The 24,282-nt window shown below is 45.4% G+C and overlaps 8 protein-coding genes across 8 annotated transcripts; 6 read left to right on the top strand and 2 right to left on the bottom strand.

Moving 5' to 3' along the window:
• Positions 1 to 513: 513 nt before the first annotated feature.
• LAJ45_11549 (uncharacterized protein) lies at positions 514 to 867 on the bottom strand (the record flags this gene model as incomplete). Its single annotated transcript, XM_046121034.1, has 1 exon — positions 514 to 867. One exon carries the CDS (start codon positions 865 to 867, stop codon positions 514 to 516), a length of 354 nt encoding a protein of 117 aa, XP_045965788.1.
• Positions 868 to 1,278: 411 nt separating this feature from the next.
• LAJ45_11548 (uncharacterized protein) lies at positions 1,279 to 2,130 on the bottom strand (the record flags this gene model as incomplete). The annotated part of the gene is made up of 2 exons (XM_046121033.1): positions 1,279 to 1,904; positions 1,986 to 2,130. The coding sequence occupies 2 exons, from the start codon at positions 2,128 to 2,130 to the stop codon at positions 1,279 to 1,281; spliced, it is 771 nt and encodes a 256-aa protein (XP_045965787.1).
• A 1,142-nt stretch (positions 2,131 to 3,272) lies between these two features.
• LAJ45_11547 (uncharacterized protein) lies at positions 3,273 to 7,363 on the top strand (the record flags this gene model as incomplete). Its single annotated transcript, XM_046121032.1, has 6 exons — positions 3,273 to 4,590; positions 4,732 to 5,735; positions 5,816 to 6,262; positions 6,326 to 6,382; positions 6,460 to 6,514; positions 6,588 to 7,363. 6 exons carry the CDS (start codon positions 3,273 to 3,275, stop codon positions 7,361 to 7,363), a joined length of 3,657 nt encoding a protein of 1,218 aa, XP_045965786.1.
• Positions 7,364 to 8,733: 1,370 nt separating this feature from the next.
• On the top strand, positions 8,734 to 10,133 carry LAJ45_11546 (uncharacterized protein; the record flags this gene model as incomplete). Its single annotated transcript, XM_046121031.1, has 5 exons — positions 8,734 to 8,936; positions 9,002 to 9,561; positions 9,619 to 9,650; positions 9,709 to 9,745; positions 9,805 to 10,133. 5 exons carry the CDS (start codon positions 8,734 to 8,736, stop codon positions 10,131 to 10,133), a joined length of 1,161 nt encoding a protein of 386 aa, XP_045965785.1.
• Positions 10,134 to 11,265: 1,132 nt separating this feature from the next.
• LAJ45_11545 (uncharacterized protein) lies at positions 11,266 to 11,776 on the top strand (the record flags this gene model as incomplete). Its single annotated transcript, XM_046121030.1, has 3 exons — positions 11,266 to 11,353; positions 11,411 to 11,544; positions 11,741 to 11,776. 3 exons carry the CDS (start codon positions 11,266 to 11,268, stop codon positions 11,774 to 11,776), a joined length of 258 nt encoding a protein of 85 aa, XP_045965784.1.
• A 334-nt stretch (positions 11,777 to 12,110) lies between these two features.
• Positions 12,111 to 12,587, top strand: LAJ45_11544 (uncharacterized protein; the record flags this gene model as incomplete). The annotated part of the gene is made up of 2 exons (XM_046121029.1): positions 12,111 to 12,382; positions 12,455 to 12,587. The coding sequence occupies 2 exons, from the start codon at positions 12,111 to 12,113 to the stop codon at positions 12,585 to 12,587; spliced, it is 405 nt and encodes a 134-aa protein (XP_045965783.1).
• Positions 12,588 to 20,631: 8,044 nt separating this feature from the next.
• Positions 20,632 to 21,412, top strand: LAJ45_11543 (uncharacterized protein; the record flags this gene model as incomplete). The annotated part of the gene is made up of 2 exons (XM_046121028.1): positions 20,632 to 20,851; positions 20,910 to 21,412. 2 exons carry the CDS (start codon positions 20,632 to 20,634, stop codon positions 21,410 to 21,412), a joined length of 723 nt encoding a protein of 240 aa, XP_045965782.1.
• Positions 21,413 to 22,371: 959 nt separating this feature from the next.
• On the top strand, positions 22,372 to 23,385 carry LAJ45_11542 (uncharacterized protein; the record flags this gene model as incomplete). The annotated part of the gene is made up of 2 exons (XM_046121027.1): positions 22,372 to 22,962; positions 23,059 to 23,385. 2 exons carry the CDS (start codon positions 22,372 to 22,374, stop codon positions 23,383 to 23,385), a joined length of 918 nt encoding a protein of 305 aa, XP_045965781.1.
• Positions 23,386 to 24,282: the final 897 nt, after the last annotated feature.

Raw genomic sequence — 24,282 nt, 5'->3', positions numbered from 1 at the left:
AGCACTGTGAGTCGCTAGTTGTCACGCTGGTGCGCGATCGAGGATTGTGCAAGGTAAGAGTAAGGTGCAAGTGCAGTGCGGTTTGTCGTACGATCTAGTGAGGATCTATATTCTGGTCAGACTTGCTACGATATCCTCCTAAGCCTTGTTAAGAGTGCTAGCATCACTGATCTAATCGTGCGCAGAATAGTAGTTATATTGTATCATTCAAATACATGTAGTTTCCAAATCAACACACGAGCGAGCACGAGGAAATTCAAACCTGAGTATGTAGTGGAGACTGTATAGCTGTTTTTTATTGTGCGCGTGTGCTATTACCAGATCGTGGTCTTGCGGACACCGGCCTAACCTATTCGGCTAACAGAGTAGGCGATATCATCTGTTCTACTATCCATCGGTATAGCATTCTCAGATGCATCTGGTCATCAAGTACGTTACATTCCTCATCCTAACTCTGCATAATATCTTGACACTTTCCACTCATATCGATGTCCAGGCATCGTAGCTTTGTTGTTAATAGTTTAAAGGTTTTCCCATTCCCAGCTGTTCGGCAGTGGTTGGACGGTATGCACGCATCTCGTCTTCCTCCACTATAATTATGTTGTCTAGCTCATTCTCGAATTCATCGTAGTCGATATCTTTAGCGAATGGATGCTTTTGCCTCCCAATCTTTATGTGGAATTGATCTATATCGCCCAAATCGTCGCCCCCTGCGTTCGGTTCGTTATTTTGGGGGGGCGATGAGAAAGGGGGTGGTGATGTGTTGGGAAACACCGATACATTTCGGAAGAATTGCAATCGATCGTCAACGGGGCTTGGGATTTCTGCATACTCTTCGGGTTCTTCGACAGGGCTAGTTAGTAACATTGGAGGCGGGTGTTTTCGTGAAGACTTGATTTGAATTTTTTGAGCGACTGCAGGTTGGTTGTGTTTAGGTTCTTTGGATGTCGCATTGCCGGCAACGTCCGGTATAGTCTTTCTCGGATAGTACGAACAGGCCTGTCCATATTTTGTTCCTCGTCGTCCGAAAGAACTCTAACGTTAGATTTTGGCGCGTTCTTCTGTACCTTGGCCTTCTTACGTTGGTCAGCAGCTTTTGAGGAAGTTTTGGAAGGTTTAGATCTTTTTTCTCCATCGTCGTCTTTATGCCGGCGGTTATACGACCTCACCCTATCTCAGCAAAGCGTTCGAATAACGTCCCTTGTAACCGCCCTGTTCCATTCCCATGCCGGAGGTGCAAGTTGCGTAATTGCCTTGATCGCGGGGTACATCTTCATTTCATAGTCGTAAGACTTGAACTTTTGCCGTAGATGCATGCCCCCTCTTGATGCACTCGTCCAAAACCCAAGCTCTGCGTTCCCTCTTTGCTCTTTCCGTTTGTAATTTGCTATCACTTAGAACGCCCATCCGGCAGTTGAGGTCGTTTCTGAAGTTAGGGGAGTTGACATCGGTTACGTACTCAGGCAAATCGTCATCGTCGTTGTCAAGAGCTGCCTGCTGTGATGTATTGATAGAAGTTGGAGGAGGACGTACGTCGATGGGAGCAATCGCTCTCCCGGGAGCGTTCGGAGGAAGAATTGCAATAGATTTAGAGGTTTTATAGTTTGTTGTTCTCTGGGAAGTTGTTGACTTTCGGATGCGTGGATTGGAGGGGGGCTGAGAATTTTCCATTTCCTCCCTGCCATACTCGTCTTCCTCGTCTTCCTCGTCCTCTCGATGGCTTCGTTCGGATGTTCTAGATGTAGCAATCGAAAGATTTCGATTGACTCTCAATGAGTCATCGCGCTGCGCTCGTTTGCTGAGTCGCGACGTGTCTGATTCTGAGAAGGACGCCCGCTTACGGCCATTCGTCTGCGAAGTTTCCTGTGAAGTTGATGAGCTTGATGCCGAAAGTTCTACGCGATCTATCGAGGCAGGTTAGGAGAGGGTCGTGGAGGGATATATGAGTCTAGCCAGCCGGCCGTCCAACAATCTGGCGACATTACCGTTCTCTTTCGGAATCCCATTGCTCTTCGGAATCTGGGTTGGTTGTGAGTCTTTGTGCTGGGCCTCCAGCATTCGCATCTCTTCCCGAATCTTGGCATCGTATTTTGCCCTCAAGGCAGCGCGTTTTTCCTCCAATGTAGCCATAGCAATGATGATTTAATGAGAGTTAAGGCAAATGATGATGCAAATGGGAGAGATTGTGAGATAGCTAATTGATGGATAATGATACCTGCGTGTGATTGCAATATGAGGTTGAGGTTGAGGTAGAGATTGAGGTTGAGGTAGAGGTTGAGGTTGAGGTTGAGGTTGAGGTTGAGTGCTCGAAGTTTGGGGTCAACCTGGACATACACTAAGCCGGATTCAGCCCATGTAATACTTGGCACTAACGTACAGATGAAACAAATGGCGGCGAATTCACGATTCGGTACTTTATGTATACTTCAAGGGATAAAGACTTGTATTCTAATGTTTCTCTACAGTTAGATCAAGATCTCCCAAGAAGTCTTTCTTTTTTTACATATATGTATATACGAGGGTATCGGCATGTAGGTACAACCGGAACTTGTAGGTACATGTAATGTATACCAAATTGTTTCGCCAAGAACGCCAAGAATGTTTCGCGCTCGAAGCTATAAGGTCTTAAATTTTCAAACACTTTGATATGAAAAACGCAAAAAATGGCCAAAAACGACGTTTTTCGAAAAAATGAGAAAACCGAAATTACTATGCGCTAGTAGTGGGTTTTGGTCCCGAAAAAAACGTTTCTTCGCGATGCGCATAGCTACGGATAATTTTTTCGTTTTTTTAGAAAAACGAAAAAATTTATAAAACGCGCGATATATATAGCTGTAGGATTTGGTTCGGATGAACTTGCAATTTGGTAATTGACTGTTCCTAAAACGTTTGATATATAACATTGCGCTAATTAGCTCAATACATGGCCGGATGTATGTACATGTACATGTATGTATACGTACATACATGTATATATACCGGTACTGTATATAGGATCCGGTACATACCTCCAGCTCTCTTCGTACAATCGTCCAAATACACCAAGAATTCGACCACTCCAAAATGTCCCATCCACGGTTTTATAGGGCTTGCAATTGTTCTCTGATCAATATAAAACCACATTATGTCACTAATCGCGCGGAATGGGATAGACATCGCGCAGCGCAGGAGCAGGATCGTTTGGCGCAGATTTTTAGGGACAGTCTTCTTCTCCAGTACCTGCCCGCCCGGCGCCTTTAATCGAGCCAGCTGTTCCGGATGAGGATGAAGTCATGTCCAGCGACAGGGACTTATCAGCGCTTGATGCGGTAGATGAGCCGGTTGGATTAGAGGAGGAAACAAGTGATGAAAGTGATAATATCGAGATAGACATGGATTTAGCGCCGGTGTTGCCGGTGGTGGACCATATGGAACCGTTTCATGACAGTTTTGAACCTGCATTGGACTACGACAACGATTTCAGTGACGATGGCCATCCAGTGCAACGTGTTGATACAGACTCTGATTCTGTGGCAGACGACGGGGGCCACATCTCACCAGATGCGATATTGGATGAAATGTCAGACGACGCAGAAACTGCAGATGACGACCTGTCGCCCCACGAAGACGAAGTGACACCTACAGATGATGAGATATCGGATACAGCAGGAGACGAGCTGTCGCCCCACAAAGACGAGCTGTCGCCCCACAAAGACGAAATGGCACCTACAGATGATGAGATATCGGATACAGCAGAAGACGACCTGTCGCCCCACGAAGACGAAATGACACCTACAGATGACGAGATGTCAGAAGTTTCGGATGAGGAGCAGTTGCCCCACAATGAAGATGATATGGTACCTATAGATGATGAGATGTCGAATACGTCCACAGATGAGGAGCAGTTGCCCCACGATGAAGATGAGGATTCCGATCCATACATGGATCCTATTGAAGAATATGTAGATTCCATTAAAGAAGATGTGGAGCTGACCTTAGATGATGCGATTGACCAGTATTTACCAGTACTGGATGGAAGCCAGGCAGAGCATATAGCATCATCTCCACCCAATGTGCCATCAATTGATATTGGATACGAAAACCATCAGGACTCCGTGGATACCATCGATGTTGGATCACCCGCATCTGGTTTACCGGAACCATACATGACAAGCGATAACAATATGGTGTTTGAGGAAAACGAGGAAATATTGAGAAGTGGGAGCGATAGCGATCGAGTCAATTCAGAGGAAGATGTGGGCCAGATGCGACGAGGGTTTGTCGAGGTGGATAATGAAGATATAGACCCTAGTGACTCGGATGGGGTATCATCAGAACCTGATGATACAAGCTCGGAGGATTCAGACGAAGAGAGTTTCGAGTATGGGAAAACAATACAGAATCTGACTAGCCAAGAGATTATTTCAATCATCATGCACGATTTAAAGCTCTCACATAAGATTTCGAGAGTCGCCAGCACGGACATCACGCGCCTAGTAGAGAATTTCACTGAGGAAAACGAATCATGTTGGGATTATCGTACGACCAAGAAATGGATCGAATCGAAAACAGGTATTGTTCCAGAGACGTACGACTGCTGTAGGAACTCTTGTATGTCTTACGCGATGTATCCAGAGAAAGGCATATGTGATTGCTGTGGGGTTGATAGGTACAAACAAGAGGAAAAGAAGATACCATGCGCAACATATGATTATATACCCGTAATCCATAGGCTGTTGATTTGGTATGCAGATGCTGCACGATCGAATATGATGACATCCTATCGGCGACATGCAGAATCACAAAAAGAGAGTCGAATCGATTACTGGACTGGCGATTTGTTTAGGGATTTAAAAGACAGAAAGGGGTTATTCGATTCGATCACGGACTTAGGATTCTTGCTATCCACAGACGGAGTTCAGGTGTTCAAGCACAAAACTAGCTTCTCAATATGGCCCGTTATATTGCAGTGCCTGAACCTTCCACCCACCCACAGGGCTAAGCGACAGAATGTTTTATGTGTGGGGTTTGTACCAGGACCGAAAGGGCCCAAGAACTTGGACTCTTTTCTCTTTCCTCTCGTCAGAGAGTTTGAAGAGCTCCAAAGAGGAGTATCTGCAATAAACGGTGCAATTTCGGAACAACTACCGGCCCGCGACAGACAATTCACACTAAAAGGGCATATTTGCTTGATTACAGCGGACATGGTTGCCAGAGAGAAGATCATGAAGATCACAGGCAATAGATCATACTGCTATTGCGAATATTGCTTAGCACAAGGCATTTTCAATAAAGGAATGTACTGCCCGTTGTCTCCACCGATCGACACCCCAGTGGAAGCGCAAAACAAAAGAGGATATCCATTGGTAGAATGGGATAGGAGGGATCTGCCCATGAGGAGAAACAGGGAATTCAGGCGTATAGCGATGCAGATTGCAACGAGAGGTGCTAATTCCAGACAGCAGTCTAAGTATGGTATCAAAGGCCTATCGATCCTCAGCCAATTGAAATCAATCGATTTCCCTAGATCATTTCCTCCTGATAGTATGCATTTATGGTTCGAGAACATAATCCCAGATCTAGTAAAGCACTGGAGAGGTAAATATAGGGTGACAGAAAGCCAAGCGGAAGCGCCTGCAGAGAGTACTAGCTCCAATGAATCGGATACAGACCAAAATACAAGCTCCGAAGACGAAGCATCCGAAGTTGAGAGGGAAAGAACAAACGAGCCCCCGGCCCGCGCAAACAGAGGACAAGTAGGTTACTAGTCTATCTATCTATCTATCTATATATATATATAATCGAGCACGAATATTTAATTAATAGTGAGATACAGAGAAGATCGCGTAATACAGTTTCATCACGAAGGGAGAGCATGAACTCGAGGTCAAGAAATGACGAGGGAGGTATCAGGATACAAGTTCCAGGGAATGCGAATAGACAACAGTATAGCCAGAGAATGAGGGAACCAAAAGCGGTACATACAGACGACCCATACAACATCTCCCTGCGGGATTGGGAGTGGATCAGTAAGGAGATAGCAGCTAGCGCAAGTACTGTACCGCTCCTCTTTGGACCACTACTTCGAAATTTCATAAATCATATACACGAAATGACCGCTATAGAATGGCAATTATTTACATTCCTGCTTGCACCTGTTTACCTCAAGGACCTATTACCGGACGAGGATTATGACGAATATATATCATTGGTAGAAGGTATTCAGCTGAGTTGCGATTATATTTTGACAGAGCAAGACATACAGGAGATGGAAGACCGTATGGTGAGATTCAGCCTTCCTTCTCTAGATCTGCTTTTCAATTAATTTATTGATTACAATATGCAGGTGAGGTTTAGCGAGTACTACGAACGCCGATATTATCGAGAATGGGCAAGAATAAAGGTATGCTTGCTAGTAATGCACTAGACATTGCATGTTGCACAAGCTTTGAAATGGGCCGGGCCCATGTTCGTATACAGTCAATGGACAATGGAGTGATTTTGTGGTACGCTTACTGCGGCAGCGAAATCAAGGGTAATGACCAACAGAAACCTGGCAATACATCTCAGACTAGTCGAACAAAAAAACGCTTTAACATACATAATAGACGATGCAATCCCGTGCCCGGATGACGAGGACGAGGACGGTAACATAAAATTATCCGGAACCCTAGGGAAGCGCCTACGTAAAACACAGGACCACAGGATAAAAGAGGCCGTCGAGCTACGCAATGTAAGAACTGATACAGTGGTATTATACGGGCCGTCAAAAGCAAATAGGCTCACGACATACCAGCGCATGTGCATAAAGGCCTTCTTTTTGGGCGAAGAATACGAAGATATGGAAGAAGAAGAGGAAGGTCTCGAAGCGGATGCCAACAGCTTCGATATCCCAGTGGACGGCCGCATATTCCGCTCGTGTGTGTTCAATACTACGAGAAGAGGGGATGTGTACTGTTTTAGGGCGACGTCGTCTACGATGCAAAGATCTAATCAGCTCCGACAGAATTCACTGGTTAGATACGAGTCCGAAAATGACAGAGGCAATGTAGAGAGTAACTTCGGGGAAGTGCTTTGCTTTTTCTCTATCCATATACCAGAGGAATGTGTTTATGCCCGTAGGAGCATGAGGCGGCGTAATGCAACTGGTATTAAACTGGGAATAAAAGAGAAAGAGAGAGGAGCGGTGAGGGACCTAGAAGAGAGAGAGTTGTCACTAGCGTATATCAGATCTTTCCCTGCTATACGAGACGGAAAGCTGTTATACAAAGGAGGAAGAGGTCAATTGAAAGTCATAATGGCTAGTGATATACATGAATTGATTGGCCTATTGCGCAAAGGGAGGCAAGAGTTTATAATTAGGAGACATAGCGCACTATGGTAAATTGGCACAATTAACTAAGCTATAAGATATATTTTTATGTGTATATATTTTTAATGAATTGAACGTATAAGAGTATATATAATATCGGTATATATATCGGCTAGTTATGAAAGAAACACAGTTGGAATGTGTCGGGTAAACACAAGTGGATTGTGTTTGAGTGAACATCGGCTAGCTATGACTGGAACACAGTTGGAATGTGTCGGGTCAAACACAAGTGGATTGTGTTTGAATATGTTAGATATCTATGAAAGAAACACAGTTGGAACGTGTTAGGTCGAAAGGTAATATGTGTGCACACAAGTGGATTGTGCTTTTTTAGATAGAGAGATGAGAGACTGGGCAGAGCGCACATAGCTAGGAGGACAACACAAGCAAATTGTGTTTATTTCGCACGATTTACTTGTGTTTCTAGTTTCACACAAATCTATTGTGTGAAATAACACAGTAATACGGTGCTTGCTAACAAGACACACAAGTCTTGTGTTCTAAACACAAGACTGTGTTTGATTGTGGTGAGTAACACAATTTTCCATAGCCGAGCACAAGTAAATTGTGTTATAAACACAATCGCCACACAAAAAATGTACCATGGTGTCTAGATATGCTCAAATGTAACTATTTCATTTGTTGAGACGCGAGGCGGCCCACTACTAGTACAAGGTATTAAGCTATCCTTTGAAATAAAGATAGATGATATAAATGCAAATATTATGCTTTGTTGTTAAGAAAAAACTCTTTTTAAATTTTTTGCTTATTTCTATGCTACTCGTCTACGGCGGCTCGTACGTACAGTACGATGCCAGTCGTGAGCGTCAGGCGCGGCGTCGCAACGCCCCCGAACCATCATGGGTACCAGCACAGCAACCACAATTGATCCTTTGGAGAGCTGAATTTTTGTATAGTTGTTAAGTAGTAGATAAATAACAATAATTTGACATTTAATATCTTGTATACCAACCCTCCGTGAAAAGGTTGTGGAAATCTGGTTGCGCGCCTGACGCTCACGACTGGCATCGTACTGTACAGCGGTGGGTATTAAGTCATCGGACGGCCTAGCCACAATTTTGCCTGCAAACGCGTATTTTGGTGGCGTTCTGTCTGATCACTTATTACCCACCGCTGTACATACAAAAAAAGAAAAGAAAAAAAAAATGCAAGTGGCAGAGCAGTGATTATTCGTTGATCTGTCAAAGAATTTCGCCCTTTCTATTTTCTATGAAAGACAAGTAGCGGCTGAGTGGGCTGCCCTCTTGCGACATATTCAACGCGTCTCCCCCACTACACCCATCCAAACCTATTTAATACCTTCACAAGCCCCACCATCTTACATTATCCTCCAACCTCCATTAATACGCATTTTATCAACAATGACATCTCCTCCGTCAACCCCTACAGCTCTGCAGAGAAGATTTATTCAACTCTCCACTCCCACAGAGTGGGTAGAGTCCTATCGCCCGGGAGGATATCACCCGGTGCATATTGGGGATCGGCTCCAGTCTGGCCGTTACAAGATTCTGCGTAAACTCGGATATGGGTCGTTTTCAACAGTTTGGCTAGCGCTTGATGAGCAGTAAGCTGCCCCCCCCCCCCCCAGCCTCTTGCCTGCGATTAGGGATGAACTAACGCAGATCTCAGAATGTCTCGATATGTCGCTCTCAAAATATCCACGGCCGATATGTTGGCTAAAGATAAAGAACTGTCCTTGCGGGAGCGCATCGCACACCAGGACTCAAAGCATATCTTGACCCTATTGGAGAGTTTTCTACAAACAGGTCCCAATGGAACCCATCTATGCCTAGTGTTTGAACCAATGGCTGCCAGTTTCAACTGGATGCTTGAACCACACGAAGGCGATCTTCCCAACGCGCACCTCGAAAGAGCTCCTCTATCCTTGAGAAAGAAAGTTTTACGGCACACCCTTCTGGGCCTATGCACCCTGCACGATAGTGGTATTGTTCACGGTGATATACAGTTTGGGAATGTTTTATTAGGCGTGAAGGACCTGGACAGTGTGCCGGAGGATGAATTGCGGCAGGACATGCGAGAAGAAATCGGCATCTCCTGGCCCATCCAACGCTTGGACAGAAAGGAGGATAAGTGGGCGCCGCGATATCTCGCCGTACCGCAGCCCCTCGCAGCAAAGTATATTGACATTGGGCCGAGTCTTACCGCCAAGCTATCGGACTTGGGCGGTGGTATGTTCCTGCCAAAACCATCCACAATTACAGCCGATAAACTGACCTTTTTGAAAGCCCTCCTGCTACCCGATGATCATCATAAACCCGTCACACCCATTGCCCTTCGTGCACCTGAACTTGTGCTAGGACTCCCTTTTGATCAAGGCATCGACATATGGGCTTTTGGCTGGCTCATCGCCCAGTTAGTTACAGGCCAACCCCCGTTCGCCATAGATAATTGGGCTGATTGTACACCCGAAGATGAGGCCGCAACTGATGATGACCATATTATGGGATTTATTGATCTCCTGGGTCCTCTTCCCGAGCACCTACTTCAAATGTGGCCACGTAGGGAGAGATATTATCAAGAGGACGGGACCCAGATCCGCTGGAATGTTGATAGCGGCGACCCAGGTGAACCAGGTCCCCAATGTATCCTAGAGGACTTTATACTTCAGAATAGGAACCCAGATATTTCAGTTGAGGAGGCAGCTGTGATCAGTGGCCTACTGCGTCAGATCTTGCAGTACGAGCCGGAGAAGCGGCCAAGCGCGCAGGAGATACTGAGCCATGCATGGCTCCAAGAATAGGTGCGGCTTTTATGTTTCTTTTGTCTTGTCGATAAGAATAAAATTCTTGTATTGCGAATGAGAATACTAGTGGCATGTGGGGAAACATAGTCTTTTGCTATATAGTGGCAGCTCCCGGATTGTTTTGGGGGGGTGTTTGAAGCAGCTTAAGTTGGGGAGACAATGAACAAACAAGCAGAGAATAAAAATGAGATTTTGCTCCCTTCCCATCCGACAACGCGCCAAGTATGCCTAGAGTGAATTGACTACTCTCCTCTGGGAATCCTTCTAGGTGTAGTTATGCGGAAACTTGCATTGTCTGATTCAGCCCTCAAGCTGATACATCCGCTTATGATATACTGATGCCTGGTATCCGACAACGAAAAATTGACCTACTTGCACATATAAAATCATATGCGTAACTTTATCCACCCTAACTACATATGCAAAAACTTCGTTGTCGGACGCTGCGAAACCTCTCTAATATAGATATATTCCAACAAAATTTAGTGGTGTAGTGCACTAGCGCATAAATAGTTTCTTTATTCTCCCAAAAGTATCATCCCTTCGTTCGTTTTGACCATAAACGCTATTGGGTATATTATACTTGTTTCAGCGTTGTTGGCCGGGTTATTTTATTGTGTTCAATCTCTTTCGTGTTCGGCTTCACGACAATCCGAACGATGAAATAAATAAAATCTTAGTTTTATAGACAGAGGAAGAATTTCATTTGCGCTATCGACGACAAATGAATGATGATAGGAAAAAAAGAAGAAGAGGAAAGTACAAATCTAACTATGAGGTAGTCCTGCTGTGGACACCTTACAAAAGCATTGTCTGTGTCGTCACGTGAACGCTGACGAATCCGTGACACCAAATGTGCCCAACAGCGTCCTTTATCTCTAGTACACCTAACCCAAACTCCGCGAACCTCTTTAAGCTCGAAGTCACCGTTTGTGGCCTCTCTTTCAACAGATCTTTCCACTCCTAGAGGGTATCCACATCTTGTAGCAGTTAGGATTTTGAATATCAACTCTGCTATTCTTCATACATATATGGGAATCACGGGCACGAACGAAGGCATAAGAGTCCCTTTCAACCAGACAGGGAATACTGCCAAAAGTTATATGTATAAGGCTCAAGAGAAAGCCGCATGACGCCATTGTTGAGGCTCTATGCCAAGAGTGCGGGGGTGGCGCAAACCCAAGATTGCCCACTGTCCACACCCATCAAGGAGTCACGTCAGTCCAGTTAATAGAATGTTCTTAATTTCCTGCATGGTATGCTAATATGCCCAGGCCCACACCCTCACCACAATCCCTTCGGCTGTTCCCGCGATTCACAACCTCCGCCACCGAAAGATTTACTCTATGATATTTTAACTGAGATAGGTAGTGGAGACGGCCAAATTAAGCCCGAATGGGTAGCGGAGGTAAGATAAATAGTCGGCGTGTTAACTGCGCACGAATATCACTCCTTTAATCGGGAAGATGTCACGAGAAGCCACAGGTACAGATTACAGGCGAAGGTCTATATAGAGTACCGCAAAAACTCACGAACTTTGCTAGCGGATCTGACCAAAAACTAACTTGTAGAGGAAATATCTGAAGCTGATCTCTGCCTTTCAGCCAATCATCAATGAAGAAATCCCTGCACGGAGATAATCAAGTTGGCGAGTTTCTGCGGTATTTACCAAGTGTCAAAACCGGCGATTTACACTTCGCCACATTAAAACGTGGTTGCCGAAACCGACAATTTTGACCTATTTCTCGAGGTAGGGGTATATATATGATACGCCTGGAGATTTTTTCTATAGTACTGCGTATAGTTCACATCCTGCGAGCGTATTTCCCAGTAAGCGTGAAGAATTATTTATCTACAGAGTTTCCCCCATCATACCTTCCTTGTGTGAGTGAGGGGAACTGTCAATTTTGCCTCCCGTAACCGACATTTTCAAAGTGTCAATTCTCGGATTTGACACTTAAAAGATACTCTCTAATGACCCCGTGCAGCAGCAGCACTGGCAGTGTTTGTCGGACCTCTGTTCCCTCGACCTTGTTCATACCTCCTCTATCAACTCGCGGACAATTCCTTGGAACTAGCTCTCTTCGGAGTCTCCGAAAAACCTGTCTCGTGCCCGGTCCAATCCACTTGGCGCCAAGGTTCGTGACTCTCGATACAAAGCACTGTGTAATTTATAGTCAATCACAAGAAGGCTGGGCACAAGACAGCCGCGCCGGCGCTACGCGTGGTCGTGGTCTTGCAAGCCGGTGGGTCACCACCTGCGAGTACCTCTCGGAACGCAACACACCCACCCCCGGGACTGACCGATTTGAGTACAGGTTCTATAGCGAGCTGTTTATCATGTCGTTCATCAATGGGCATGTGTTCCACCTACCAGCGGGTATGGAGTTCACTTGGGCTGCCGACCAGTTATGCGGAGTTGGACGTCATTGCTATTGCGTGGAAGGCTAAGGTTCGCGCCCAAATCCCTCTTCCTGTACTGATGGGGGATTCTGGCACCCCACTAGAGGGTTATTATGCACACTGTCACTGTGGTGAGGGCATACATCACACTAATTAATATACTTGGCCGTTTCTGTGAATACCACCGCTAGTGACTCCCTCCCCCGAAGAAGTGATATCCACCTGTGCCCACCCGAAACTCGATTTTGGGTTAGGTCTGTACTAGTGTAGTAGAGCGCATAAGCTTTTGAAATATCCTGGTTAAGTACCGCCAAATCCCCAGAGTGGCTTGCAGAATAGCTGGGAAATCATCCTCCAGAAAAAAGTAAGTAATCAGGGTTAATCAGTAGAAATGGCACCTTCTACGGCGAATTCAGATCAAATTTAAGCGAATCTTTCCACGATACTAATTAGCATACTGAACTAGGAGTCCGCCAAAGCCAGGATTTATTCACTTGCCTCTCAACCTAGGTTACAAGCGCTGGAGCTCCACACAGGCCGGCTCTAACAGAAGCGTTTATTCCCGGTAAATATAAGCACCTATCAAGATCTCCCAATGCTGGTGGCAGTTTATTGTATTCTTTGTGCAGGGGCCAGGAGTATATTAAGGGCACAAGCCATTGAGCATCTGACAGAGAAGATGGGTCAAAGGAGGGTTGTTTCATCGCCTAGACAGCCGAGTGATATTTCGTGATCGCCGGTTTTGATAGCCCTCCCGAATTCTTGGAAGAGGCAGAGAACTGGGAGAGCTCATTATGTTCGTCAGAGGGTATACTAATGTAGGAAATATTGAGCTGGCGGTGTCTCAGGGCTCTATCAGGAATATTATATGAAGATAACTAAAGATGATTTTGTATAAGAAAAGGAGACTTGGAGTAGATATGGGCCACTTTTAAATACCCAAAATGCTGCCTAGAATTTAGTTTGATTGCATCTACTTAATCTCTAGCTTCTACTGTATCATTGATGAAATCATTTGAGGGTGAGGGGCTTTAAGTGCTACGCAAATATGACCTCAAAAAGGTATTTTTATTCGAGTTCGCACCGAATTCCGGTTGCTACGCGCCGGCATAATTTAGCTACTGTCAAGTACCTCGCGCCCCTACTTACCTGCCCACTTAGCATTGTTTTCTTTGATTGTTCTAGCAAGGAAGATACAGCGAGTAAGGAAACCATATCAGCAAGTCCATCAGGCTTTACACGTGTAGAATTATGGACAGACCGCTATACAATAGTCGGGAATCGAGTCATATCTCATGACCTACCTTTTTTCATTCGATTTTATTCAAGTTTTCTGGTTTTCTTTTTAATTTGTTATGTATTCGTTACATGAGCTACACTATTCTCTTTCAATATTACATACTAACACAAGATACGTACTAGTAAAATAAAAGAAATTGGCTCAATATTTGACCGAGTTATATGTCATTATTATTCATCCACCACGGTAAAAGAGCAATCGTATTAGCCAACCAACTAATGCAAGCCCGGAAGAGCAGTTATCATTGCATCAAATGTGAAAAAAAAAAAAGAATTTACTCAGATACGATGAACGCAGCTGAATTTGTTTTTGACGCGAATCCTTCTACATAACACAAACCATGCCCAGAACCACAAACCAGCACACCAATGAAAAAACACTGAAGATCACCCATATAGTGAATCTATATACAAAGGGGATTGGCCATATCGTACAAAAAAGATTCGAATTTATTCACTAGATTCTGACTTTTGGAAGTTGTGGAGCCGTTGCATCACTTTAAGGACTGCAGGGTACATGCTTGTGCCGCCCGCCTGCCAACCCACCGACCTAACTGCCTACCTGCTAGCCGCTGCCCGGAATTGCTGTTTTGGTGGTCTAAAAGTCCTGTTTTAGGCGTCAGTATCGATCGGGAGTCTAGACTAGTATCGTGAATCTTTTAGCAATTAAGGTTTATAGCGGAAAATATATCTTATGCGAGACAAGAAGTTGGTTTATCACTACCAGCGATCCTTCTTGCAATCTAATAGGCTGAAAGTGCAGAATCCTGGACCGCATGGCAACCGGACCACGCCCACCAGGAGAATTTACTATTGCCTAGCAGGCTGGAACATTGTCAAGATCTGGTGTGTCAATTTCAGTTGTTGAAATATCAATCCAACTATTGCAAAGTTTGTATAAACTGCGTATCTCAGCCTGCCAGACGATAGGATTCAATAATTACTAGGGGCGAAGGCGCTGACACATGCCGAGAGGTGTCATGCCGGATGCGTAAATAATGCAGATATTGTTCTTGTCGTTATTCAGTGATGCATGCTGGCGCTCACTCCCCATAACCCAGTCCCCATTCCCCCTGTGCACTCAGCCCTCATCATGATATTTTCCTCGTATCGAAATCACCCCCGTCTGCCCCCACATATGCTGGCGCCCAGTTCCCATACTCCGCTTCTCATCCTTATATTACACACTTGGTATTGACACCACCCTATCCCCCGCATGACTTGTCTCAAGTGCTGGTTCTCAATCTTCAACCCTCGCATGCTAATCGGTACAATTAATTACTATTTCCCGTGGCTCAGCCCCCACTTGCTAACTCATGCCATGCCTCAAGTTCTGGTCAATCCTTAACCCTCGCCTCTCGGTTCATGATGATACGAGAGGTGAGGGTTAATGATTGACTAGCACTTGAGAGTCGTATGTGTAACTAGATCGAGTTGCAAGGTGATACAAGTAATTGGTTCAACTTCACCCAAGTCCATTCTTCCCAGCTCCCCCAACCGCCCGAATCCTAACTCATGCCCGATGAAAATCATGGAAGAACCGCGAGAAGTGAGACATGGTGGTTGAGTATTAGCGGGATTAGAGAAGCGCGACATGGTGGGTGTTAGTACAGGCGAATATCGCTATAAGTGTAACATCTATAAGGGCAATCACCCAATAAGGGTACGGGTTTGTGGTCCAAAAAATCTGTATGCAAAAATAAGGGTAAATGGCCAAATACTTGCTATCCCTTAAACTGTTGACCCACGATCCGTGGGGGCCGAATGCAATGATATGTGGGTACTAGTTGGTCCATGCAGTATCAAAAACAGAAATGAGATATTGTGAACTGTCATGAGCGTGGTTGAGTGAATATTGTCCGTAATGAGTACTCAACAAACTATTCACCGTTCAACATTGCCGTGATCATTCTCCTAAATATGTCAGACTTTAAGATTCATATCATGACAAGGAGGTAGAAAACTCAGATTGCGAGAGTTTAATATTAGGTGATGAGGCCTCAGAGAATCCTGAATCCCCAGTTACCTTTGGTGCAAGCCTCCCTCCAGAAATGGATTCCGATGATAGTAACTTTGAGTCAAATGGGAGTGGTGATTATCTTTCTCCATCGGTTAATTGTGGTCCGGACTTTGAACCCTTATCCTCCTTATTCTCAGCACATACTGCCCAACCTTGTGTACCTGGTCGAGCCGAATTGGACAGGAGCAGTCCACTCGCATTCTTCAGCTTGTTCGTCCCTGACAACCTTTTTGAGATATTTGTAGGGAATGCCAATGAATATGCAAAAAGTAAAAGACCACCACTGGGCTCTAAGGGTAAAAGAAGAAACTGGATGTATACAAGAGCAACGGAATTGATGGTATAGTTCAGATTGATAATATTTATGGGCCTTGTGAAAACCTCCTCGATTCCGCTGTATTGGAAAACCAATCCAGATAGCAAGTTGTTTGAACCCATAAAAAGCATTGCTTTGGTTCAATTTGAGCCACTGTAGTGGTTCTTTCATCTGTCACCACCAGTTGAACAACAGCCCAAAAAATTACCCTGGTACTCAAAGATTGATGTTCTTGGACAAGCAATACGCAAACTTGAAGCTTCGAAAGAATACTTGGTACCGGCTACGGATTTGTCAATTGACGAAATGATGGTCCGATTTACTGGTCGGTCAAAGCATACAATAAAAATATAGAATAAACCGATCGGTTAAGTATATAAATTGTTCGCTCTCCGTTGAGACGGATATACATATCATTTTCTATATCATTCTCGTACCAAGAAGATAGGAGGAGTTTCCAAACTGGCCGATCATTGCTTTGCATCCTCCGCGGTTATTCAGCTTGGGAAATCTCTGCCGTACACTACTCACCAACTCGGATTCGACATATACATGGACAATTATTTATCAAATATCCCAATGTTTAAGTAGCTCCGAGATATTAGAATAGGAGCTTGCGGAACTGCCAAACCAAATTCAGAGCTTTTCCCTCCCGCTTTCATGAAAAAGAATACATCTCTTAGACAGAGACCTGTATGGAATACACTAGAAGGCGAGATCATCGAGGAAGTACCCTCTCTCATATCGATGGACAATCTTTATGTTCTATTTCTCACCACGACAGACCAGGTGAAAGGTTTGGAGCATTCGCCATAGACCAGGTGTTAGCAGTATGAATGCGAGAATTGTGCGTCATATTTTTGGTGATAATCCTACAAAAAGTTTCTTGATATCTATCGTTATCCATATGTATAATATGCATGTGTACAGAGTCGATATAACTGATCAAAGACAAAGCTACTGGCCTACCCACTTTTCTTTTGGTACCTAAATACAGCAATTGTGAATACCTATTTGTTGTATCGTACAGCCAATATAAAAGAGGGGGCTATAGCTAAAGACCTGTCGTCACATCGTCGATTTTGTGAGGTTCTGTATGAAGAACTCATCAAGCGGGGAGTACAATAATTTTGCCGGAAAAATCGGACACTAAAATCTCTGCCAGCATCTGGATTTCAACCCAGAGAACATCTACTAGGACAGGTACTACCAGGTGAAACTGGAAAGCAAGGTTATTGTGCATACTGTTTTGGGGAAAGAAACGAGGTCATGCTGAGAGTGTATTTGGAACAGAGATTGAGAACTTGAATAGTCAATCGGGCAGTAGAACTATCACCGGTTCTGTTAGGAAAATATCTATAAAAGGGTCAGGAAAAAGGAGTACTCAAACACGAACTTTCTGCATTCTCTGTAAAGCTTTCCTTTGTAAGGAGAGATGTTTCACTTTGTACCATAGCAGTCGGCGAGGAGGTACCAGTTCATTGCCCTTGGGCGAACCTCAAAATAAAAGTGGGGAACGGCAACATGATTGTACTTGTTGAGTTCACCAAAGCGGGTTGAGGTTCGGGTGAGACATGGTGAGACACTCTGTCATGAACGAATTATGCAACCTTTTCGAGTAGGTCAGCAATTGACAGGTTAAGGGATAAGAATATTCTTAGTCAATTGAGCTTATTTTTTGGGTGTGTGTCCTTATAGAAAAGGTAGGTTAGGATCAAATCTCCATATAATCCGCAGGTCTCTATTAATTCATGGTCCTTCAATCCATTATTGAACCGGAAATCGACTAAATAAACCTAACCCTAATTTTCCATAAGGGCGTGTGTTCAAGTTCCGGGCCATTCACGAATATGACAGATTCATGAGTGAATTTAACAAATTCGCTAATGGACTTGAGGTATTCGCGAATGGACTCCTAGGCTCATACATATGTGACAGGACCAGTTTATTCATGAACAGCATGGGGAAACTGTTGTTTTAGTACCAACACCTGATAACTAATAATGATTTATATTAATCCCGACAACTGCTACAACTACCAGAGACCTCTAAACAAGACTAGCGACCCTAAATATCGAGTCTGGAATAATAATTGGCACCTTCAAGATCTTTAGCGGGCTTCAGTGACATCCTGTGGCCTCTATCAGCCTCAGGCACCTTTGCAATCTCTTATTTGGGCCCTATGACCTCTAGTAAAGCCATTTGGTCTCTAATAAAGCCCAGGCAATTTGGGTGTTGGTTCCAAGAGCCAATCCCACTACCTTTTGCCCAGTCCATTCACCAATGGACCAGTCTGGTCCCGGGTGTACGGAGAACGCAGTCCATTCACGAATTGGAAGTATCCGCCAATGGCCCGGAACACATACTCTCTATAAGGGTAAGCTGCGACCCAATTTTTCGAAATTTTCGTACCCTTATAGCGAGATCCGACTGTATGTGAGGGTTGAGAAGCGAGAAGCGAGAAGCGAGAGATGAGGATTGAAAATTGAGTATCAGCACTTGAGACAAGGTGATAGTTGATGATGATCTGCACCCATCTCACGCACATATCAATATCTCTCCCCCTGTGACTCCTTAAAGAGAGACGATTTCTCCTTCACTAGGGAGATCAAACCCTTAAGTTCTTAATTTTACCTTTATAAACAAAGACCTCTTACAAATCATTGCAAATTTCAAGATGCCCGGCCTGCTCATTGACCCTGAAACCTCTGAACAACACTCAACCCCGGGCTCTCCGCCCTCCCTACCACAGCCGCCGCCTAGCACACTTGACCCTTGGCTGGATACCTACGCTATAGGCGGGGAAATATCTGGCCCTATTCGGTTTACACCCAGCAGCAGCAACTAGCGCCCGTAATATACCGGCAAATAGAGGTGAGGATCGGGAACGAGCAAAGCCCCACGGACAGGAGCACACTCGCGTTAAGTACGCAACACTTCCGCATCTTTAATTATGGGTGGCAAACCACTAACGGGGAATAATGACGGCGCATTGGCACCATCCGTGAGAAGGGAGGCGAAGAGGTATATCGAGCAAAACCCCCCACGGGAAACAACAACGTACTTTCTGTACACTAGTCGCCGTGCAAAAGGCTAGAATGGCGGGTAACCAGAATGAGAACCAGGCAGATATTAATAACGGAGGCAACAGCCCATCACACCAGCCTGATCAAGACCCCATTAGTGGATATAGGGCAGGTAGGTAGTAAGGCACGGACTTCCCCTCAATCCCTAGGATAGCATCACCCTCCCTCGTTAAACCCCCGTTATTGCCGTCTTCTAAAACATACTCCTTTTCACATTAAATCGAGCGTCCTATGCTCCCTATCCGTATCAGGTGCGAACGGGTTGAGTGGGGAGGAAGAACGGGTTGAGTAGCAGGACAGGAAGGCCGGGATATGACGAGTGAGCATGGGTGATGCTTGCAAGGGCTGTGGTCAACGACCTCTCTTCTTTTTTTTTTCTCACTTACTTCAACAAAAGCTTTCACCGTTCTCAACACACTCCACCCCACACGCTCCTTCCTCAGCCACTTCTTCCCCTGCCGTTCGTCTTAGTTTTCGGATATTCTATCGTGTCAAAACGCCCCTTCCCTTGTCGTTCACTTTAATAGTTTTCACCCCCCCCCCCTCTCTCCACGCGATTCATTCCCTCTCCTATGATAAAAAAAACAACTCCCTCTCCTAGGCTACGTATAACACGTTGCCTCGTACTTCGGGGTCAGCACACGTTTTAGTTAAAACGTGAGGTTTTTTTTGTTTAATATACGTGTATGTACGTGGTCGTTAGTTAAACGGTCGGGAATCTTTAGAAAGCACTTGGTTCCAACGATCCCCTACATATAGTTAAAGCACAAGTAACAATTAGCTAGGGTGACAAGTAAAAAGACAACATGCAGTAAGAGATCTTCCGAACGTATGCTTGCAATCAAGTGAGCATGAAAAGGCGATTTGCTCGCATTGGGTATTTTTTACCACTTATGGGAGAGGAATCCTGCGTATTCGGTACGCTGATTAAAGACAGTACGCCGCACCACTTAGTCATAGAATATCACTCGCTCCCGTATACGGCGGAAGGGCACGTCGGAAAAGGGTCCACAAAAGCACATTGAAATAGAACTGGGAAGGACATAAGAAAGAGTACTAGAGGGAACACCAGTGGGGGCGTAATACAGGTATGGACCCTCAAAATGCTTTCCACAATTTCATTTCCTGATATAATACACCAGATTAGCCTATTCCAGTGTAATCCTGGCGCCCACTCTTTTACCCTACTCATCTGCTGGGCCCTACATGGTGCTTATAAGTCTATACGGCTGAACGAAGTTTTCTGCGTCCTCTTTGGTTATGGCGAGGTTTTGTGTTTTGCGCTTGATCGCGCCTAGTCTGCATATGGATGTACCCACTGCCTTCTGTTATGTGCATGCAAGATGATTATCAACTCAAAGATGACACACCATGCGTTCCCTGGTACTAACCCTGCTGCTGTTCCTTACAGCCGTGGGTGCTACTCCCTTCCTCGAGAATGCAGGAGGAGACACTGATACCGTTGAGTCCTACCTCATCGGGAACGACGCCCGCTCTATTGAGGTAGATCTTATTCTAGAGGCTACCAAAACCCCGGAAAACGCAAAGGGGGCGGCGGTACCGGCAGAGGGCGTGGAGTTGGCAACGGCGGGTAAGCACTCCCCCTAAACACACACATATTCCAAACCCCACATTAATACCCCTTCTAGGTCCCTCAGCGGTGCCGGCGGTTGCACCATCACCGGCTCCGGCACGCCAAAAACCTTTGGCAGTTACTACGGCGGCGGCGGCGTCCCATTCACTAGCGGCAAGCCTACACCCAGCGAGCTTCTCCATCTCTACCTTAGGGTATCGGCCGTCTACCTCTTTTTTGCCGGGGAGTGGCTATATAGTGGCATCCATTCATACTGGTATGACGACAAGGCGGAGTACCAGAATACCGAATTACCGGTGCTGTACCTGTGACAGGAGTACTCAGTGTGCGGATGCGAAGGCGTTTATTGACTCCACTGGCATGGTGGCCAATACGACCCCCAGTCGGCTGGTGGAGGTGAATGGGACGAGGACAATCGTGATCAATGGGGTGTTGGCGAACGGGACCACGGCGGGTGGGGGTACTGAGGCGGTTTCGGGGGCAGAGGCGACTCAGGGAGCGGGGATGCTAATGTTGGCGGTTGTGGTGGCGGTAGGGGTGGTCATGGTGTTGTTGTAGGTTTGGCTTGCGCACGGTATTGATGCCAAGATTGCCCTGCATGCCTCGGCCCTCGTAGAGTACATATGTAGAGTACCTATGTGTACTCGCATCTTCCTGTCGTTCGTGGACGCGACTAATATTGCATACCATACAAAAATACGCCAAGCTCATGATTTTTGGTGTACGCAATAGTGGCCCAGTTCAAAAACGTCAGGAAAATACTAGTACAGAGAGTACTCTAAATAGTGCAACAAGCTTATTTATACAAGCTCCCCATTAATGCCACGTGCGTGTACCCTGCCTGGGCTGCACTGGACCCAGCCACACAGAAATCCCAATCCCGTGGGCGGGCTTGAGCCGAATATACTAGCTACATATACCTCTTCTCCCGAACACCCCCGCTACCCACAACATTCTAGAATGGCCACCAATGATCTCTCTCTCTATATATATATTCTCCAGCCTTCCCACTGTGTTTCCTTCCCTACACATCTACTTCCTTGTCTCTCAATATATGCATCTTCCATTATTCCGAGATCTAGAAGGTTCTAGCACGGTTTGTGTAATAGTAAACTCAGAACCTCCAGTATCTAGGTCCAACAGGACGGACACCATTTTTTGGCAGAGTTTGCAGTCTGCCGCGAAGGGCTTCTTTGAGAGATTCCAGCAGCGATATCTAGCATACTGTAGTCTGTATTATTTATTTCATGAATTGGCCACCGTTTGGGAGATCCTGCCTGAGATTACCTATCCCTTAAGCTATCGATCGATGCTGACCCCCCTATAACAGAGAGATTAAATTTGTATAAGAGATCCATTTGATAACAGAGATAACGGTGTTGAGTGAATTTCAGGCAACCCATATGTCTGCCCCCTTCCTCCCCCTCATACTTTCTATACATGACCCTCGTACCCATACCACTAGAACCTGCACACATAACACCTGCGCACAATATTATCGAAAAACTACACTTACAATGGAGTCCTCTCCCGAAATGCAAGCGCTTATCCGCCTCACCCCAGAAGAGCGAACCTTGATGCGCACGCCCGGAAAACGTCTCAATATAGCAAGAAAAAGGCCAGAAGAAACTCCTAAGCCTCTTGACGACTTCTTCACGCAGGGGTATCCCCAGTTTAACTTCGTCGCCAGCGCCTCGCCCGAATCTCAGTGGAAACGACTTGCCCTGTTCGAGCACTGGTCGCCCGGCAGCCACGATTATGCCTCCGCCCGCGCACGATTCGAGGCCGCCTACGATGACCAGTTCAACACGGCAATAGATGGCTTTTTCAACCATTTTGTTGATTTTGATTACAACCCGCGTGCCGAGGCCAAAGCAGAATTCGAACGGCTACGTCAGAGGAAGGGGTGGTTTGACGATGGGCAGAAGAACTTAGACTGCTGGTACAAATGGGCGGAATATAGGAGGGCTCGCGTTGAGTTTTTTGACGCATTCCGGGACGACTTTTCGTGCTTCTTTGGAAGTGGCGATGATGTACGGGATTGGGTGTTCTTGTGCGACGTCTTGCGTGTTAAGCCCACGCCGAGGACTATCGAGCACTGTAAAACTGTATACACCCCTCCTCTGGTCCCTTTCTGACCGTTCCTCAACCACGTTTTTTGGCCAACCTGTGACAACTGCTGACTATGGGGTTGCCGTTGACAGGCGTTGGGAAGCTACTATGTGAACATATACGATCTCTACGAGCATGTGCGCTCTAAAGAGCCTCTACTATATCATAATACGGTCGCTGAGCTGAGCGTATACTCTCGGGATGATAACAAGCTCTATCCTCTAGAATCGGCCAAGACAACGTGTATGAAGTTTTTACTCCGGAAGTTTGTGGGTGTACAGGGAATGAGATGGGACGACTGGGGTAGAAAGCTGGTTACTGAGGAAGAATATAATCGGAGTAAAGTGATCATGCGTAATCTAGGAGAAATAGCTCGTAGGCGGGCTGGTAGCCAAATTCGCGGGCTCATGCGGAGTTGATGCCGAGTAACCTTATGCCATGTTTGATACGAATCTCTATAATAGCATTTTCTAATATTGTTTTATCTTTGGAACTTGGGGCTCTAGTTTCTCCCAGTCATTTATTGCATGCGCTTCTATTATTTTTGTATGATATTTTCGCTTCGTACCCTGTCGGATTTGGCTTTCTGAGTATCATTGAATATTAAAACTCTTGCACCCATCCTTAACACGCATATCAGTTCATAAGTTCAACAGCACCGCCATTTAATCTCTATCGATATGGGAAATTAATTCGTCTTAGTTTCCGCACTGTATGCCACTTTCCAGGCTGGTATACCGGTATCAATTTGCCACCTAATAGGCTTCTACGGGAATGTTATAATTCACACACTCACGGAACGGGTCCCTGTCCCGCTTTCAATTCTCCATATCCCTATCTGTGTCACCTATTCATTTTATCAATATGGCGGGGAGGTGTCTTTGGTCGATGCTACACTACAAGAAGATGCCGTCGTGTAGTGACTCTTTTTCTTTTTCTTTCTACTGTTATCCGTACTATTTCTCTTGGTTTGTATTATTTAAGGGACCTCATTCGGCTCCCGGAATAAACCAAGTAACTCTACGCCCAATCGTACAGCAGTCGCAAGATCATTTGTCCACGTGACTCGCTACTCAACGAGTTCTCGGTTGACAGCCTGCTTCCAATCAACTGACATGAAAATGAAGGGGCTAAAGAGGTTAATTCTGGTACATCCTATTTAGGTAGTGACGGCTTGAACGAATGTTTATTATGGTCGCTTGACCTGGTTATTCAAGAGATAGTGGCCGGAGGTGCGTCATAATATATCACTCGGCCGTTACAAAATCCTGAGCGTGAGAAATCTGCACGGTAAAGTGAAGATGAATACATGTAGT

This window comes from Morchella importuna, assembly GCF_003444635.1.
Source record: "Morchella importuna strain M04M26 chromosome Unknown Morimp01GS073, whole genome shotgun sequence".
NCBI classification, from domain to species: domain Eukaryota; kingdom Fungi; phylum Ascomycota; class Pezizomycetes; order Pezizales; family Morchellaceae; genus Morchella; species Morchella importuna.
The sequence above is the reverse complement of the archived record's forward strand: the minus strand, read 5'-3'. Positions and strand labels throughout refer to the sequence as shown.